The 19,363-nt window shown below is 44.1% G+C and overlaps 1 protein-coding gene across 1 annotated transcript; it reads left to right on the forward strand.

Annotated features, from left to right (window-relative positions):
- Positions 1-1,047: 1,047 nt before the first annotated feature.
- Positions 1,048-10,653, forward strand: LOC106592245 (photoreceptor-specific nuclear receptor). The gene is made up of 8 exons (XM_082958004.1): positions 1,048-1,721; positions 2,892-3,042; positions 6,107-6,210; positions 6,398-6,673; positions 6,888-7,066; positions 7,374-7,617; positions 7,878-7,983; positions 10,119-10,653. The coding sequence occupies exons 1-8, from the start codon at positions 1,631-1,633 to the stop codon at positions 10,249-10,251; spliced, it is 1,284 nt and encodes a 427-aa protein (XP_082814130.1). The 5' UTR covers positions 1,048-1,630; the 3' UTR covers positions 10,252-10,653.
- Positions 10,654-19,363: the final 8,710 nt, after the last annotated feature.

The raw sequence follows: 19,363 nt of genomic DNA on the forward strand, positions 1-19,363 counted from the left end.
ACACAATTAGACCCAACCAAATAATGAGAAAACAAAAAGATATTTACTTGACACAGTGGAAATAATTTACAAAAACAACAGAGGAAACTAGAATGCTATTTGGCACTAAACAGAAAGTCTACACAGTGGCAGAATACCTGACCACTGTGACTGACCCAAAATTAAGAAAATCTTTGACTATGTACAGACTCAGTGAGCATAGCCTTGCTATTGAGAAAGGCCGCCGTAGGCAGACATGGCTCTCAGGAGAAGACAGGCTATGTGCACGCTGCCCACAAAATGAGGTGGAAATTGAGCTGAACTTCCTAACCTCCTGCCAAATGTATGACCATATTAGAGACACATATTTCCCTCAGATTACACAGACCCACAAAGAATTTGAAAACAAATCAAATTTTGATAAAGTCCAATATCTATTGGGTGAAATACCACAATACCACAAGAAAAGGGCAACCAGTGAAGAACAAACACCATTGTAAATACAACCTATATTTATATTTATTTATTTTCCCTTTTGTACTCTATTTGCACATCATTACAACACTGTATATATAAATAATATGACATTTGAAATATCTGTATTCTTCCGGAACATTTCAGAGTGTAATATTTACTGTTCATTGTTGATAGTTTATTTCACTTTTGTTTATAATCTATTTCACTTGATTTGACAATGTAAACATATTTTTCTCATGACAATAAAGGCCTTTGAATTGAATTGAGAGAAAGAGAGAGAGAGAGAGAGAAAGAGAGAGAAAGAGAGAGAAAGAGAGAGACCCTCTGTGACTTTCTGTATACTTCTCTTCTAATATTTCCATCAATATTTCTTCTTACCCACATGATAAAGACCCCCCCCCCTCCTCCGGCCACCTTGATCCACATTGTTCTAAGTCCTGGAAATGTGACTGATTGATCAGACCAGTGGATGAACATAACAGTAAAGATTAAGAGGATGAGTAATAAGCAGCATGTGCTTACACAGCGCTGTGGACTAATCCTGCCCCCACCACCGGTCCCCATCGTCTCCCCTTTAGAGGAGCAGCCACCAGTCAGGACCCACAGACACACACACAGCTCCCGGACAAGAGGGGAGGACAGGACAGAGCAACTCACAGTGTTAACTAACTTCCATTGTCCAGCAGATCCACACCACTGTTACAGAGACCAAGAGACTATCCAGGACCTGAGAGAGAGAGACTGAGAAATCATCGTATCTCCATCACCAAGGGACAGAGGAAGGAGAGACAACCGGACAGGACATCCAGTGACTGCGTGACCATAGGAGAGTTGATCTGGACTAAAGAGGAACTGAACTGACCAGCCGTCTGCCAGTCTGACTGCGGACACGAGGAGCCTGCCAGTTACAGCTACCCATCCATCAGCACATTTCTGCACTCCAATAGATTGGCAGTGACACTCATCGCTGATTGCCAAGGTGCCAGACATCAGGGGAGGCCATTGGTGTGACCTCCTCACTGCAAAAGGAAGAACCGTCACACAGCAGCTAGGCTAGTCATTGCATTGGGATACAATATCAGAACTTTTAAAGCCGTTTACAGTAACCCTCTGATAGAGGTGGGGGGGAAAAGTGACCAGTCCACAAGACACCGTTAGGACATATTGAGAAACCATGATGGAGGAACACCTGTCTAACATCCATCCTTCCTCCTCTCCAAGTGAATCTTCAGGGAGCAGTGGCACCGACTGTGACAGCAGAGGAGGTAAATGTTTGGCTGATATGGATTTTTCTTAAAATCATCATTTCTAAAAACTGGTGCTCGGGCCAAAAGCTCAGAGAATAAAGGAAGTGAAACCCAGCGCATGGTAAATGCTGCTCCAGAGTTTCAGAAACCAAGTTGTATATTATTGATTGTGTTCCGTAATGAAGAGCTTGGGATTAGCATTTACCATGTGTGGGCGGTTTGCTTCTTTACTAGCAGAACAGGTACAGCCCTCAGTGCAGCCCTCAGTACAGCCCTCTCTCCCATTAGAAACAACAGGTTGCTGACCAGCTTGCTGGCAGCATGGTGAGCCTGATGGAGTTGTTACTGATAACAGTGCTTAGTTTGTGGCTCCACATTTCAAACATTTTAAACATGTCAAATGTTCTTTTTCTATCAGATCTGACATTTCACATGTATTTTATTTAATTGATCCAAATAATAATTTTCAATTAGTAGAACATATATTTTGGGGGAATATTAACCAGATCTTAGAAAAAAATATATTATTTATATTGGAGAGAAAAAAGTAATGCTGCTTAATTTAAATTGTAAATAATTTGATAGTTGGATCTTTAATGCAACACTACCCAGCATACAGCAGCCAGCAAGCATTCCTCGTACAGTCTCTACCTACCCCACCTCTCTCTCTCTGTTGTCCCCCAGCATACAGCAGCCAGCAAGCATTCCTCGTACAGTCTCTACCTACCCCACCTCTCTCTCTCTGTTGTCCCCCAGCATACAGCAGCCAGCAAGCATTCCTCGAACAGTCTCTACCTACCCCACCTCTCTCTCTCTGTTGTCCCCCAGCATACAGCAGCCAGCAAGCATTCCTCGAACAGTCTCTACCTACCCCACCTCTCTCTCTCTGTTGTCCCCCAGCATACAGCAGCCAGCAAGCATTCCTCGTACAGTCTCTACCTACCCCACCTCTCTCTCTCTGTTGTCCCCCAGCATACAGCAGCCAGCAAGCATTCCTCGTTCAGTCTCTAACTACCCCACCTCTCTCTCTCTGTTGTCCCCCAGCATACAGCAGCCAGCAAGCATTCCTCGTACAGTCTCTACCTACCCCACCTCTCTCTCTCTGTTGTCCCCCAGCATACAGCAGCCAGCAAGCATTCCTCGTTCAGTCTCTAACTACCCCACCTCTCTCTCTCTGTTGTCCCCCAGCAAAGAGTCCATCCCCGGGTAAAGCCCTGAGTCCAGCACTGCTCTGTAAGGTCTGTGGGGACACCAGCAGTGGAAAACACTACGGCATCTACGCCTGTAACGGCTGCAGTGGATTCTTCAAACGCAGCGTCCGACGAAGACTCATATACAGGTGAGTTGAAGTGGTAACAGACACTCTAGCCCAGTGTATAGTCAGCGTCCGACGAAGACTCATATACAGGTGAGTTGAAGTGGTAACAGACACTCTAGCCCAGTGTATAGTCAGCGTCCGACGGAGACTCATATACAGGTGAGTTGAAGTGGTAACAGACACTCTAGCCCAGTGTATAGTCAGCGTCCGACGAAGACTCATATACAGGTGAGTTGAAGTGGTAACAGACACTCTAGCCCAGTGTATCGTCAGCGTCCGACGGAGACTCATATACAGGTGAGTTGAAGTGGTAACAGACACTCTAGCCCAGTGTATCGTCAGCGTCCGACGGAGACTCATATACAGGTGAGTTGAAGTGGTAACAGACACTCTAGCCCAGTGTATAGTCAGCGTCCCACAGAGACTCATATACAGGTGAGTTGAAGTGGTAACAGACACTCTAGCCCAGTGTATCGTCAGCGTCCGACGGAGACTCATATACAGGTGAGTTGAGGTGGTAACAGACACTCTAGCCCAGTGTATAGTCAGCGTCCCACAGAGACTCATATACAGGTGAGTTGAAGTGGTAACAGACACTCTAGCCCAGTGTATCGTCAGCGTCCGACGGAGACTCATATACAGGTGAGTTGAAGTGGTAACAGACACTCTAGCCCAGTGTATAGTCAGCGTCCCACAGAGACTCATATACAGGTGAGTTGAAGTGGTAACAGACACTCTAGCCCAGTGTATAGTCAGCGTCCCACAGAGACTCATATACAGGTGAGTTGAAGTGGTAACAGACACTCTAGCCCAGTGTATAGTCAGCGTCCCACAGAGACTCATATACAGGTGAGTTGGGGTGGTAACAGACACTCTAGCCCAGTGTATAGTCAGCGTCCCACAGAGACTCATATACAGGTGAGTTGGAGTGGTAACAGACACTCTAGCCCAGTGTATAGTCAGCGTCCCACAGAGACTCATATACAGGTGAGTTGGAGTGGTAACAGACACTCTAGCCCAGTGTATAGTCAGTGTCCCACAGAGACTCATATACAGGTGAGTTGGACTGGTAACAGACACTCTAGCCCAGTGTATAGTCAGCGTCCCACGGAGACTCATATACAGGTGAGTTGGAGTGGCAACAGACACTCTAGCCCAGTGTATAGTCAGCGTCCCACAGAGACTCATATACAGGTGAGTTGGACTGGTAACAGACACTCTAGCCCAGTGTATAGTCAGCGTCCCACGGAGACTCATATACAGGTGAGTTGGAGTGGCAACAGACACTCTAGCCCAGTGTATAGTCAGCGTCCCACAGAGACTCATATACAGGTGAGTTGGAGTGATATAACAGACACTCTAGCCCAGTGTATAGTCAGCGTCCCACAGAGACTCATATACAGGTGAGTTGGAGTGGCAACAGACACTCTAGCCCAGTGTATAGTCAGCGTCCCACAGAGACTCATATACAGGTGAGTTGGAGTGGTATAACAGACACTCTAGCCCAGTGTATAGTCAGCGTCCCACAGAGACTCATATACAGGTGAGTTGGAGTGGTATAACAGACACTCTAGCCCAGTGTATAGTCAGCGTCCCACGGAGACTCATATACAGGTGAGTTGGAGTGGCAACAGACACTCTAGCCCAGTGTATAGTCAGCGTCCCACAGAGACTCATATACAGGTGAGTTGGACTGGTAACAGACACTCTAGCCCAGTGTATAGTCAGCGTCCCACGGAGACTCATATACAGGTGATTTGGAGTGGCAACAGACACTCTAGCCCAGTGTATAGTCAGCGTCCCACAGAGACTCATATACAGGTGAGTTGGACTGGTAACAGACACTCTAGCCCAGTGTATAGTCAGCGTCCCACAGAGACTCATATACAGGTGAGTTGGAGTGGTATAACAGACACTCTAGCCCAGTGTATAGTCAGCGTCCCACAGAGACTCATATACAGGTTAGTTGGAGTGGTAACAGACACTCTAGCCCAGTGTATAGTCAGCGTCCCACGGAGACTCATATACAGGTGAGTTGGAGTGGTATAACAGACACTCTAGCCCAGTGTATAGTCAGTGTCCCACAGAGACTCATATACAGGTGAGTTGGAGTGGTAACAGACACTCTAGCCCAGTGTATAGTCAGCGTCCCACAGAGACTCATATACAGGTGAGTTGGAGTGGTAACAGACACTCTTGCCCAGTGTATAGTCTGCGTCCCACAGAGACTCATATACAGGTGAGTTGGAGTGGCAACAGACACTCTAGCCCAGTGTATAGTCAGCGTCCCACAGAGACTCATATACAGGTGAGTTGGAGTGGTAACAGACACTCTAGCCCAGTGTATAGTCAGCGTCCCACAGAGACTCATATACAGGTGAGTTGGAGTGGCAACAGACACTCTAGCCCAGTGTATAGTCAGCGTCCCACAGAGACTCATATACAGGTGAGTTGGAGTGGTATAACAGACACTCTAGCCCAGTGTATAGTCAGCGTCCCACAGAGACTCATATACAGGTGAGTTGGAGTGGTATAACAGACACTCTAGCCCAGTGTATAGTCAGCGTCCCACAGAGACTCATATACAGGTGAGTTGGAGTGGTATAACAGACACTCTAGCCCAGTGTATAGTCAGCGTCCCACAGAGACTCATATACAGGTGAGTTGGAGTGGTAACAGACACTCTAGCCCAGTGTATAGTCAGCGTCCCACAGAGACTCATATACAGGTGAGTTGGAGTGGTAACAGACACTCTAGCCCAGTGTATAGTCAGCGTCCCACAGAGACTCATATACAGGTGAGTTGGAGTGGTAACAGACACTCTAGCCCAGTGTATAGTCAGCGTCCCACAGAGACTCATATACAGGTGAGTTGGAGTGGTAACAGACACTCTAGCCCAGTGTATAGTCAACCTACCCACTGATAGATCGGCTAACTGTGTTATCACAACTTCACTTTTTTTTCTTTTTTTAACTATTTGTGAGTTTAATACATTTAAGTTTGAACCTGACTTCGTAGTTGATGTTTAAATCTCTAGAATAGTTCACATACTGTAAAATATGTTTTCCTCTGCTCATCCCAACAGGTGTCAGGCTGGTACGGGCATGTGCCCAGTGGATAAGGCCCATCGTAACCAGTGCCAAGCCTGTCGGCTGAAGAAGTGCCTACAGGCAGGCATGAACAAAGATGGTGAGTCAGTGAAATGTATTTATTTGAAGTCAAAGATAATAATCCGTTTTTTTCAGTATGAATAGATGTGAAAGTTTGTATAATTGAAGTTAGAGTTGGGATATGTTTGTTGAGGTAGTCTGTCTCCTTGGACAGTGAAGTGTAAAGGTGTAGCAGGAGTCTGAGCTGTGTCTGACCTTTCCCCCAGCTGTCCAGAACGAGCGCCAGCCCCGCAGCACGTCTCAGGTGCGTCTGGACTCCATCGACGTGGACACAGACAAGGAGCATCTGTCCACCACACGGGATCCCACTTCCTCTTCCTCTTCCTGCTCAGTGATCACCCGGCCTCACATCACCTCCACCTCAATCAGCTCGTCCTCTGCCCCACCGCAGCGCTGTGGACCTCCCAGCCCACAGAACAACCACCGCTTCATGGTCAGTCTCATGACCGCTGAGACCTGCGCTAAACTGGAGCCTGAGGATGGTGAGGAGGGCTTTATTATGGCTGTTCGTTGGTTTTCCTCTGTTTCTCTCTTTCTTTCTCTCTTTTCTTCTCTCTTTATTTCTCTCTCTCTCTTTCTTCATTTCCCTCTCTCTACTTCTTAATCTTTCTTCTCAAGTATTTACCATTTCTCTCCCAGTTTACATAATCTCCAGGTTTGATCTATTGTATTTAAATAATTCCACTTCTTTCCCAGTTGATGAGAACATTGATGTGACCAGTAACGAGCCAGAGAGGGAGTCCTCAGACTACCACATGTCCCTGTACCCTTCCAGTACAGAGAATGTGTACGAGACGTCAGCCCGGCTTCTCTTTATGTCTGTTAAATGGGCCAAGAACCTGCCAGTGTTCTCCAATCTCCCCTTCAGAGACCAGGTAAGACGGGATACTATGATAGGGTTTACTTACAGTATAAACTGCTTATTTTAAACATATTGCTACATTGTTTGGTAACTAATAGTTAGTCAATATGAACGCTTTCATATAGATCAAATGGGTAAACAAGGAGTTTTTTTTTACGGTGCAAAGAATAGTTTGAAAGAACTTTCATCTGTTTAAAGACCCTTGAACTGCTTCTAAAACATGTTTCTGCATAGTTTGTGATGTCATGTTTATGACCTGTCACCCTTGACCTCTAACCTTGTGTGACCCCCACTGATCTGACTTCCTTGTTACCCTCCAGGTAATCCTGCTGGAGGAGGCATGGTCTGAACTCTTCCTGCTGTGTGCCATCCAGTGGTCTCTCCCCCTGGACAGCTGTCCTCTGCTGTCCCTCCCCGACCTGTCCCCCCCCACCATGCAGAGTAAGACATCCTACACCAGCGTGGACCTGCGCCTGCTCCAGGAGGTCTTCAGTAGGTTCAAAGCCCTGGCCGTAGACCCCACTGAGTTTGCCTGCCTCAAGGCCATCGTCCTCTTCAAACCAGGTGGGTGTCTGGGGGTCAGGGGGACGTTGGTTTGGGATTTTTGTTGCTATGGTGTAATTTTTTGGCCAGATATAATCTGTGGTGATGTTTTTGTGACCAGAGCTGAATGTAATGCGATACATCTTTCTGTTTGATGTGGATTAGGGCTTTCTGTTTCTGGGGGTGTAAATTCTACTTCCCCAGATTCTGTCTGGCCATGTGGATAAGACATGAGACTAGCCTGTTTGACTGATCGTTCATTCTTCTCTTTGTTGTCACAGAGACCCGAGGTCTGAAGGACCCAGAGCAGGTAGAGAACCTACAGGATCAGTCCCAGGTGATGTTGGGACAACACATCAGATCACATTACTCCAGTCAGCCTGCCAGGTAGGACTACTACGACCTCCCTGCACAACCTCCCTGACCTCCCTGCACAACCTCACTTACCTCCCTACACAACCTCCCTGACCTCCCTACACAGCCTCCCTGACCTCCTGACACAGCCTCCCTGACCTCCCTACACAACCTCCCTGATCTCCCTACACAACCTCACTGACCTCCCTACACAGCCTCCCTGACCTCCCTGCACAACCTCCCTACACAACCTCCCTGACCTCCCTGCACAACCTCACTGACCTCCCTACACAGCCTCCCTGACCTCCCTACACAACCTCACTGACCTCCCTACACAGCCTCCCTGACCTCCCTACACAGCCTCCCTGACCTCCCTACACAACCTCCCTGATCTCCCTACACAACCTCACTGACCTCCCTACACAGCCTCCCTGACCTCCCTACACAACCTCCCTGTCCTCCCTCCACAACCTCACTGACCTCCCTACACAGCCTCACTGACCTCCCTACACAGCCTCCCTGACCTCCCTACACAGCCTTCCTGACCTCCCTACACAACCTCCCTGATCTCCCTACACAACCTCACTGACCTCCCTACACAGCCTCCCTGACCTCCCTGCACAACCTCCCTACACAACCTCCCTGACCTCTCTGCACAACCTCACTGACCTCCCTACACAGCCTCCCTGACCTCCCTACACAACCTCACTGACCTCCCTACCCAGCCTCCCTGACCTCCCTACACAACCTCCCTTATCTCCCTACACAACCTCACTGACCTCCCTGCACAACCTCCCTACACAACCTCCCTGCACAACCTCCCTGACCTCCCTGCACAGCCTCCCTGACCTCCCTGACCTCCCCGCACAACTCCCTGACCTCCCTACACAACCTCCCTGACCTCCCTACACAGCCTCCCTGACCTCCCTACCCAACCTCCCTGGCCTCCCTACACAACCTCCCTGACCTCCCTGCACAACCTCCCTGACCTCCCTACACAGCCTCCCTGACCTCCCTACACAGTCTTCCTGACCTCCCTACACAACCTCCCTGATCTCCCTACAAAACCTCACTGACCTCCCTACACAGCCTCCCTGATCTCCCTGCACAACCTCCCTACACAACCTCCCTGACCTCTCTGCACAACCTCACTGACCTCCCTACACAGCCTCCCTGACCTCCCTACACAACCTCACTGACCTCCCTACACAGCCTCCCTGACCTCCCTACACAACCTCCCTGATCTCCCTACACAACCTCACTGACCTCCCTACACAGCCTCCCTGACCTCCCTGCACATTCTCCCCGACCTCCCTACACAACCTCCCTGACCTCCCTGCACAACCTCCCTACACAACCTCCCTGACCTCCCTACACAACCTCCCTGACCTCCCTGCACAACCTCCCTGACCTCCCTGCACAGCCTCCCTGACCTCCCTGACCTCCCCGCACAACTCCCTGACCTCCATACACAACCTCCCTGACCTCCCTGCACAACCTCCCTGACCTCCCTACACAACCTCCCTGATCTCCCTACACAGCCTCCCTGACCTCCCTACACAGCCTCCCTGATCTCCCTACCCAACCTCCCTGGCCTCCCTACACAACCTCCCTGACCTCCCTGCACAATCTCCCTGACCTCCCTGCACAACCTCCCTGACCTCCCTACACAACCTCTCTGACCTCCCTACACAACCTCCCTGACCTCCCTACACAACCTCCCTGACCTCCCTACACAACCTCCCTGACCTCCCTACACAACCTCCCTGCTCTCAGACTCTTCCTTTATGGCCTTTAATCCACATGGATCTGGATTTCACTGTATGTATAGTTAGCTACTAACCTGAAGAATGAGAGGATGTTAAAATGGATCCACTGTATGTATATCTAGCTATTAACCTGAAGAATGAGAGAATGTTAAAATGGATCCACTGTATGTATAGCTAGCTACTAACCTGAAGAATGAGAGGATGTTAAAATGGCCGGTGAAATCAAATTTCACTCTTATGGATCTGTAAATGACTTGATCTTGATATTATTTTGATAGCTGGTAACAGAATTGGAATCAGTTTCATTTTCTGTTTTTAGACACTTCAGGACTTTGATGGAATCTCGTTGCTGTAAATTCAAAGTGTATAACTCCCGACCCTCTCTGTCTCTCTGTGTAGATTTGGGAAGCTCCTCCTGCTGTTGCCCTCTCTGCGTTTCGTCAGCTCTGAGCGGATCGAGCTCCTCTTCTTCCACAGGACCATCGGCAACACCCCCATGGAGAAACTTCTGTGTGACATGTTCAAGAACTAATACACACAAAAACAAAATGGACGCTCAGTAATACTGCACCAAGACACACTGCAAGTGAACATGCTGAAAGCTAACAAACTGATGTGTGTAACAGGATGTTGTAAATATCTTATTGCTGTGTGTAAGAAAACCATGTAAATTTGTCATTGCTGTAAGAGAGTGTTGAAAACAGGCCTGCTTTTGAGCTTGATAATGTGTTATAATGGATTTTGCTGTGTGTTGGACACCAGACTCAAAATGTCCTTTACTGTGGACAGAATGTTTGTGTCTCATATCTTCAGTTACATTTCTGTCTAGCCGTCCATGGTCTATATTTTTCACGATGTAATGTAATATATTTATATAAAATCTGTTTCGTGTTAGATACTGTACATTTCTGCTATCATAAACATGTGTGCTGTATTTATGATTTCATGCCTTGATCAATTTAAACTTGTATTTTTCTTCTATCTGTTAACTGAAGGGGATGAGTAGAAACCAGGTTTACACCAAGCTATCTGTTAACTGAAGAGGATGAGTAGAAACCAGGTTTACACCAAGCTATCTGTTAACTGAAGGGGATGAGTAGAAACCAGGTTTACACCAAGCTATCTGTTAACTGAAGGGGATGAGTAGAAACCAGGTTTACACCAAGCTATCTGTTAACTGAAGAGGATGAGTAGAAACCAGGTTTACACCAAGCTATCTGTTAACTGAAGAGGATGAGTAGAAACCAGGTTTACACCAAGCTGTCTATTAACTGAAGGGGATGAGTAGAAACCAGGTTTACACCAAGCTGTCTATTAACTGAAGGGGATGAGTAGAAACCAGGTTTACACCAAGCTATCATACACCAGCTCAGAGGAAGAGAAAACAAGCTTCCCATCAGAGTATAGATGCAGTGGCAACTTCCAACAGTGAGCAAAGACAAAGTATAAATCAAATGAACAGCGCTACCTTCTGTCCACTACTAACAACAACACCAGTTACTCTTTCCTACCACTAGAGGTCCTCCCAGTCTGGCTGTCAACACTACTTGGACAATAGACTGGACTTCATCAGTATCCACATGTCATGGCAACCACTGTATGACAGCAGGGTGTATATGTCCCAGCCATTTCTCAGACTACAGTTCACCACTGTATGACAGCAGGGTGTATATGTCCCAGCCATTTCTCAGACTACAGTTCACCACTGTATGACAGCAGGGTGTATATGTCCCAGCCATTTCTCAGACTACAGTTCACCACTGTATGACAGCAGGGTGTATATGTCCCAACCATTTCTCAGACTACAGTTCACCACTGTATATTCAGTCTCTTCCGGAGGACTTGTAGGTCTTAGAATAAATGGGTTCCAACAGGTAAAGTTCATTATCTTGTATTAGTTCTCTAATCACAACAACACCGTCAAGTAGGAATCCCATCAACACCCTTCTCTTTCCCTCTGGACACACACACAGGTGCCTTCTGGGAATAATGAAGTGCTTCACAATAAAAGTCTTAAAAATGGTACTGTCAGTAATATTGACATAGTTTCAGAAGAAACGTATAATACTAGCCTAGGCTACAACAGTATGGGTTTATACAGCACAGGAGGTTGGTGGCATCTTAATCAGGGAGGACAGGCTCGTGGTAATGACTGGAGAGTTATCAGTGGAATGCTATCAAATACATCAAACACATGGTTTCCATGGTTTCTATGTGTTCCGATCCATTCGCTCCGTTCCAGCCATTATTATGGGCCGTCCTCCCCTCAGCAGCCTCCACTGGTATACAGTATGCCCCAGCCATTTCTCAGAGGATTACAGGCCTTGGTTATACCATAGATTCATTCATGATCATGTCCCAAATGGAACCTATTGCCTTTATAGTGGACTACCTTTTGACCAGTGCCCTTTGGGAATGGAGTGCCATTTTGGGACACAGATATAGCTCTTATTAGATGTGGGCTGTGGAGAAAGGGACATGGTACAGAAAATAAATAACAGAATAAATAACAGGATATAACAAGGCTCCATTTCGGAAACAATTTAAACCTCAGAATGACAAGAAGGTTTCATACTCTGTCTGCTTTATTCCTCCAATGACTGAAGGGACATTGGGAGGCCAGGTAGACAGCTGCAGGGAACATACAGTAATAATAATAATTAGTGAGTTGGGAGAGAGAGAGAGAGAGAGAGAGAGAGAGAGAGAGAGAGAGAGAGAGAGAGAGAGAGAGAGAGGGAGAGAGAGAGAGAGAGGGAGAGAGAGAGGGAGAGAGAGAGAAATACGTGAGTTGGGAGAGAGAGAGAGAGTAATACGTGAGTAGGAAGAGAGAGAGAGAGAGTAATACGTGAGTTGGAAGAGAGAGAGAGAGAGAGAGAGAGAGAGAGAGAGAGAGAGAGAGTAATAAGTAAGTTGGGAGAGAGAGAGAGAGAGAGAGAGAGTAATAAGTGAGTTGGAAGAGAGAGAGAGAGAGAGAGAGAGAGAGAGAGAGAGAGAGAGAGAGAGAATTGTAATGTTATATTCTACACATTGTCACTGTCTGTAATGTTATATTCTACACATTGTCACTGTCTGTAATGTTATATTCTACACATTGTCACTGTAATGTTATATTCTACACATTGTCACTGTCTGTAATGTTATATTCTACACATTGTCACTGTCTGTAATGTTCGTCTGAAAAGGAGTTACTGTTCTCAGCAGTATTGATATTGATATTGACTTTGACTTTATTGATTCTTGCTCACAGTTTACAAAAAACTGAAGAAATGCTAAATTAATATCATAAACAGTTACATAGAAAATAGCATTGGGACACACATGTATGTAATGAAATCAGTAGTATTTATTTTAGTCCTTATCTCATAAAACATATGTTAACCTTTCACACATTCTGCAAAGCTGAAATATAAACTAAAATATCAGAGAGTAAGAGAGTTCAACATTCAACCCTCAGCAAACGAGTGTGAATTCCCATCAGACTTTCTGAGTCTTTTAGTCTCCGTCCCAAATGGAACCCTGTTCCCTATCTAGTGCACTACTATAGACCAGAGTCCTATTCCCTGTATAGTGCACTACTATAGACCAGGGGTTTTCTTGTCCACAAACTGGCCTAGTTTCTTACCTTTACAAAATGAAACACCTAAACATTGAGAAGTAGTTTGAGCCAGTTGTGGCCGTCTGGCCGAGCTCCCAGAATGCCAGCTAGATAAGGAATGCCACTCAGTATTAGTGGTCTAACACCAGCAGAAGGGCCTTTTGAAATAGTTCAGAAACAGGACGACACATCAGGGGCTATCCTGGACACCTGTGAGGAGACATCAAACAAGTGTTTTAGAAGCAGCTTAGCTCAGCGGCAGCAGCCAATGGTTAAGTCCCAAAATGGCACCCTATCCCCTGCATAGTGCACTACTTTTGACAAGATCCCTATGGGTCCTGGCCACAAGTAGTGCACTACATAGGGAATAGGGTGCCATTTGGGACAAAACCAATTGGAATACAGCACTGTCTCTGATACACACACACACACACACACACACACACACACACACACACACACACACACACACACACACACACACACACACACACACACACACACACACACACACACACACACAGAGTATATTCTAGCAATGCTTAACCACTATTTTGAGTTCCACCTTCCTGCTCTGGTCATAGACACTATAAGCAGTACAGTAGCTTGGTGTGGGAACAGTATCACGTGTTACATTAAATACATTGAGACAACCATTACAATGCCACATGAAAACAACCAGTGTTGAAATCTACCACAATTTGAAAGCTTGGACAAACACATTGATCAGCTTGAGAGTCATTTGGCTCTCAAATGAACCAATGAACCCCATTGGCCCCTCAGGCCCTATCAGACCTTGTTTAACAAGCGGTTTCTCCTCCTCCAGAGGCCTAAGCCTTCTTAGCAGTGTCTGAAGGAACAGATATAGCACCCTTCTCAGCCTTCAGCCACAACCCTTAGCCATTAGCCTGCTGCGTGCCAAGGCCTTGTGAGACCTTCATCATCTAATCCACAAAGCAGAAAAGCTTAGGCTCTCCATCCTACCCTCCCCCTGCCCCTATCCTTCCTCTCTCCTCCCTCCACCTCTCCTTCCTCCCCCCTCTCCTCCCTCCCTCTCCTCCCTCTCCTCCTTCCCCTTCTCCTTCCTCCCCTCTCCCTCCCTCTCCTCCCTCCCACTCCTCCCTCTCCTCCTTCCTCCTCTCCCTCCCTCTCCTCCCTCCCTCTCCTCCCTCCCACTCCTCCCTCCCCTCCTCCCTCCCTTCCTTCTCCTCCCTCGCTCCCTCTCCTTCCTCTCCTCCTTCCCCCTCTCCTTCCCCCTCTCCTCCCTCCCCCTCTCCTTCCTCTCTCCTCCCTCTCCCACTCCTTCCTCCCTTTCCCTCTCCTCCCTTCCTCCCCCTCTCCTTCCTCTCCTCCCTCTCCCTCTCCTTCTTCTCTTATTGTATGAGCTGGCTCACAGGTTGAGATTATGGAACTCTGAACCCCTCTAACCAAACAACCCTCCTTTTGTCCTGAGTTGGAGAGAGTACACTGCTTTCTTCTTCAATGAGGGGAGAAAATGATGCTGCAGGAAAATCAACTAATTGATGTGTTTGATGTTTTATGGGAACCCAAAACGTAGATGTCTGACCCGGTTCCATTCATTAAAACAGCAGAGACAGCGGTAGATGTTCTGACCCGGTTCCATTCATTAAAACAGCAGAGACAGCGGTAGATGTTCTGACCCGGTTCCATTCATTAAAACAGCAGAGACAGCGGTAGATGTTCTGACCCGGTTCCATTCATTAAAACAGCAGAGACAGCGGTAGATGTTCTAGCTGCTTCTTTCCGTTGTCTGCTAGTAGTAGACCATTAAATACACAACTAGTAAACCATGGACTACAACCGCTATATTCTGGATGTAATAAATAATGACAGTTAATATTGCAGAAACCTCAGAAACAACGCTAACAGGATGCCATCATTTTCAGTGCAAAAATAAGTGAGTGTTTCAGAACCTTTCTCTCACGTATAAACTGTTAAACATTCTCTCTCTCCCCTTGCCCTGAGACCAATCCCCACAGCACAAAGCTAGCCCCTGTTAGAATAAGAGACTTTCAACCAGTGATTTTTCATCATATTAAAAGCTAAGCTCTTTGAGTAACAGGCAGTGTGAAGCGAGCAGGTTAAACCACGTTGCAGCACAGTCGTGACGTATTTCTCAATCTCACTGAGAGATCTGGTCAGCTGGAACATGTTGATTTTCAGAACTGTTTTTCTGAGCTGTTGTTCAATGTTGTCCGTCAGATAGAGCAACACAGGTACAGCCTTAGGTTGCCCGTCAGATAGAGCAACACAGGTACAGCCTTAGGTTGCCCGTCAGATAGAGCAACACAGGTACAGCCTTAGGTTGCCCGTCAGATAGAGCAACACAGGTACAGCCTTAGGTTGCCCGTCAGATAGAGCAACACAGGTACAGCCTTAGGTTGCCCGTCAGATAGAGCAACACAGGTACAGCCTTAGGTTGCCCGTCAGATAGAGCAACACAGGTACAGCCTTAGGTTGCCCGTCAGATAGAGCAACACAGGTACAGCCTTAGGTTGCCTGTCAGATAGAGCAACACAGGTACAGCCTTAGGTTGCCCGTCAGATAGAGCAACACAGGTACAGCCTTAGGTTGCCCGTCAGATAGAGCAACATAGGTACAGCCTTAGGTTGCCTGTCAGATAGAGCAACACAGGTACAGCCTTAGGTTGCCCGCCAGATAGAGCAACACAGGTACAGCCTTAGGTTGCCCGTCAGATAGAGCAACACAGGTACAGCCTTAGGTTGCCTGTCAGATAGAGTAACACAGGTACAGCCTTAGGTTGCCCGTCAGATAGAGCAACACAGGTACAGCCTTAGGTTGCCCGATGAATTTATATCAACTTTATATTTATATAAACTTTATATTTATATAAACTTTATATTTATATTAACTTTATATTTATATTAACTTTATATTTATATTAACTTTATATTTATGTAAACTTTATATTTATATTAACTTTATATTTATGTAGACTTTATATTTATATTAACTTTATATTTATATTAACTTTATATTTATGTAAACTTTATATTTATATTAACTTTATATTTATGTAGACTTTATATTTATATTAACTTTATATTTATGTAAACTTTATATTTATATTAACTTTATATTTATGTAAACTTTATATTTATGTAAACTTTATATTTATATTAACTTTATATTTATGTAAACTTTATATTTATGTAAACTTTATATTTATATTAACTTTATATTTATGTAAACTTTATATTTATGTAAACTTTATATTTATATTAACTTTATATTTATGTAAACTTTATATTTATGTAGACTTTATATTTATATTAACTTTATATTTATGTAAACTTTATATTTATATTAACTTTATATTTATGTAAACTTTATATTTATGTAAACTTTATATTTATATTAACTTTATATTTATGTAAACTTTATATTTATGTAAACTTTATATTTATATTAACTTTATATTTATGTAAACTTTATATTTATGTAGACTTTATATTTATATTAACTTTATATTTATGTAAACTTTATATTTATATTAACTTTATATTTATGTAAACTTTATATTTATATTAACTTTATATTTATGTAAACTTTATATTTATATTAACTTTATATTTATGTAAACTTTATATTTATATTAACTTTATATTTATGTAGACTTTATATTTATGTAGACTTTATATTTATATTAACTTTATATTTATATTAACTTTATATTTCTGTTGACTTTATATTTATATTAACTTTATATTTATATTAACTTTATATTTATGTAAACTTTATATTTATGTAGACTTTATATTTATGTAAACTTTATATTTATATTACCCTGTTAGGGCTAGGGGGCAGCATTGACACGGCTGGATAAAAAACATACCCGATTTAATCTGGTTACCACTCCTACTCAGTAACTAGAATATGCATATACTTATTACATATGGATAGAAAACACCCTAAATTTTCTAAAACTGTTTGAATGGTGTCTGTGAGTATAACAGAACTCAAATGGCAGGTCAAAACCTGAGAGATTCCTTTACAGGAAGTTGCCTGTCTGACCATTTGTTGAACTTCTTTTCCATCTCTATCATTTACTAAGGATCTCTGCTCTAACGTGACACTTCCCACGTCGTCCATAGGCTCTCAGAGTCCGGGAAAAAACAGAATGTCGTCATTCCAGCCCCAGGCTGAAACACATTATCGCCTTTCTCAAGTGGCCGATCAGGGGACACTGGGCTTATGCGCGTGACCCCGACCGCCCCCGCCTTTGGGATTTTTTCCTCTGTTTGCCGAAAAGGAGATTCCCTGTCGGAATATTATCGCTTTTCTACGAGAAAAATGTCGTAAAAATTGATTTTAAACAGCGGTTGACATGCTTCGACGTACGGTAATGGAATACTTAGAATTTTATTGTCACGAATTGCGCCAAGCGCGTGACACTTCTTTACTATTTCGGATAGTGTCTGGAACGCACGAACAAAACGCCGCTATTCGGATATAACGATGGATTATTTTGGACCAAACCAACATTTGTTATTGAAGTAGCTGTCCTGGGTGTGTATTCTGACGAAGACAACAAAAGGTAATGACATTTTTATAATAGTAAATATGATTATGGTGAGTGCTAAACTTGCCGGGTGTCTAAATAGCGAGCCCGTGATGCCTGGGCTATGTACTTAGAATATTGCAAAATGTGCTTTCACCAAAAAGCTATTTTAAAATCGGACATATCGAGTGCATAGAGGAGGTCTGTATCTATAATTCTTAAAATAATTGTTATGCTTTTTGTGAACGTTTATCGTGAGTAATTTAGTAAAATGTTAGCGAATTCCCCGGAAGTTTGCGGGGGGTATGCTAGTTCTGAACGTCACATGCTAATGTAAAAAGCTGGTTTTTGATATAAATATGAACTTGATTGAACAAAACATGCATGTATTGTATAACATAATGTCCTAGGGTTGTCATCTGATGAAGATCATCAAAGGTGAGTGCTGCATTTAGCTGTCTTCTGGGTTTTGGTGACATTATATGCTGGCTTGAAAAATGGGTGTCTGATTATTTCTGGCTTGGTACTCTGCTGACATAATCTAATGTTTTGCTTTCGTTGTAAAGCCTTTTTGAAATCGGACAGTGTGGTTAGATTAACGAGAGTCTTATCTTTAAATGGCTGTAAAATAGTCATATGTTTGAGAAATTGAAGTAATAGGATTTTTAAGGTTTTGAAAATCGCGCCACAGGATAGCCGTGGCTGTTACGTAGGTGGGACGAATTCGTCCCGCCTAGCCTTTATATTTATGTAAACTTTATATTTATATTAACTTTATATTTATGTAAACTTTATATTTATATTAACTTTATATTTATGTAAACTTTATATTTATGTAGACTTTATATTTATATTAACTTTATATTTATATTAACTTTATATTTATATTAACTTTATATTTATGTAAACTTTATATATATGTAGACTTTATATTTATATTAACTTTATATTTATGTAAACTTTATATTTATGTAAACTTTATATTTATGTTGACTTTATATTTATGTTGACTTTATATAAAGTGAACTATCATTCATCATTATGACAGGAAGTACAGGACATAAGCAGGCTCTTCTTAGGTCTCGTGTGGCTCAGTTGGTAGAGGATGGTGTTTGCAACGCCAGGGTTGTGGGTTTGATTCCCACGGGGGACCAGTATGGAGAAAAAATGTATGAAATGTATGCATTCACTACTGTAAGTCGCTCTGGATAAGAGCGTCTGCTAAATGACTATAATGTAAATGTAAAATGTTCTAGCACCACATATGCCTGTCTTCCTGCTGCAGGAGGACCAACCTCCACTAAAACAACACCAACCCTGACGGAAACATTATCATTGGCTCCCTACTTCAATCATGAAACTGAGGTCACTAGAGGTCAAAAGGGTTTTCACCTTCATCCCTCTCGCCATCCTTCTCACACCCCTTGGCCCTGGTCTCCCTCCCTCCTGTCTTTGTGTGCTGTAGTAATCTGGGGTGTTATGTGGTTAGTGTGTGTGTGGAATGTA

The sequence above is a fragment of the Salmo salar genome, chromosome 11, assembly GCF_965601325.2.
Source record: "Salmo salar chromosome 11, fSalSal1, whole genome shotgun sequence".
Classification (NCBI taxonomy): Eukaryota; Metazoa; Chordata; class Actinopteri; order Salmoniformes; family Salmonidae; genus Salmo; species Salmo salar.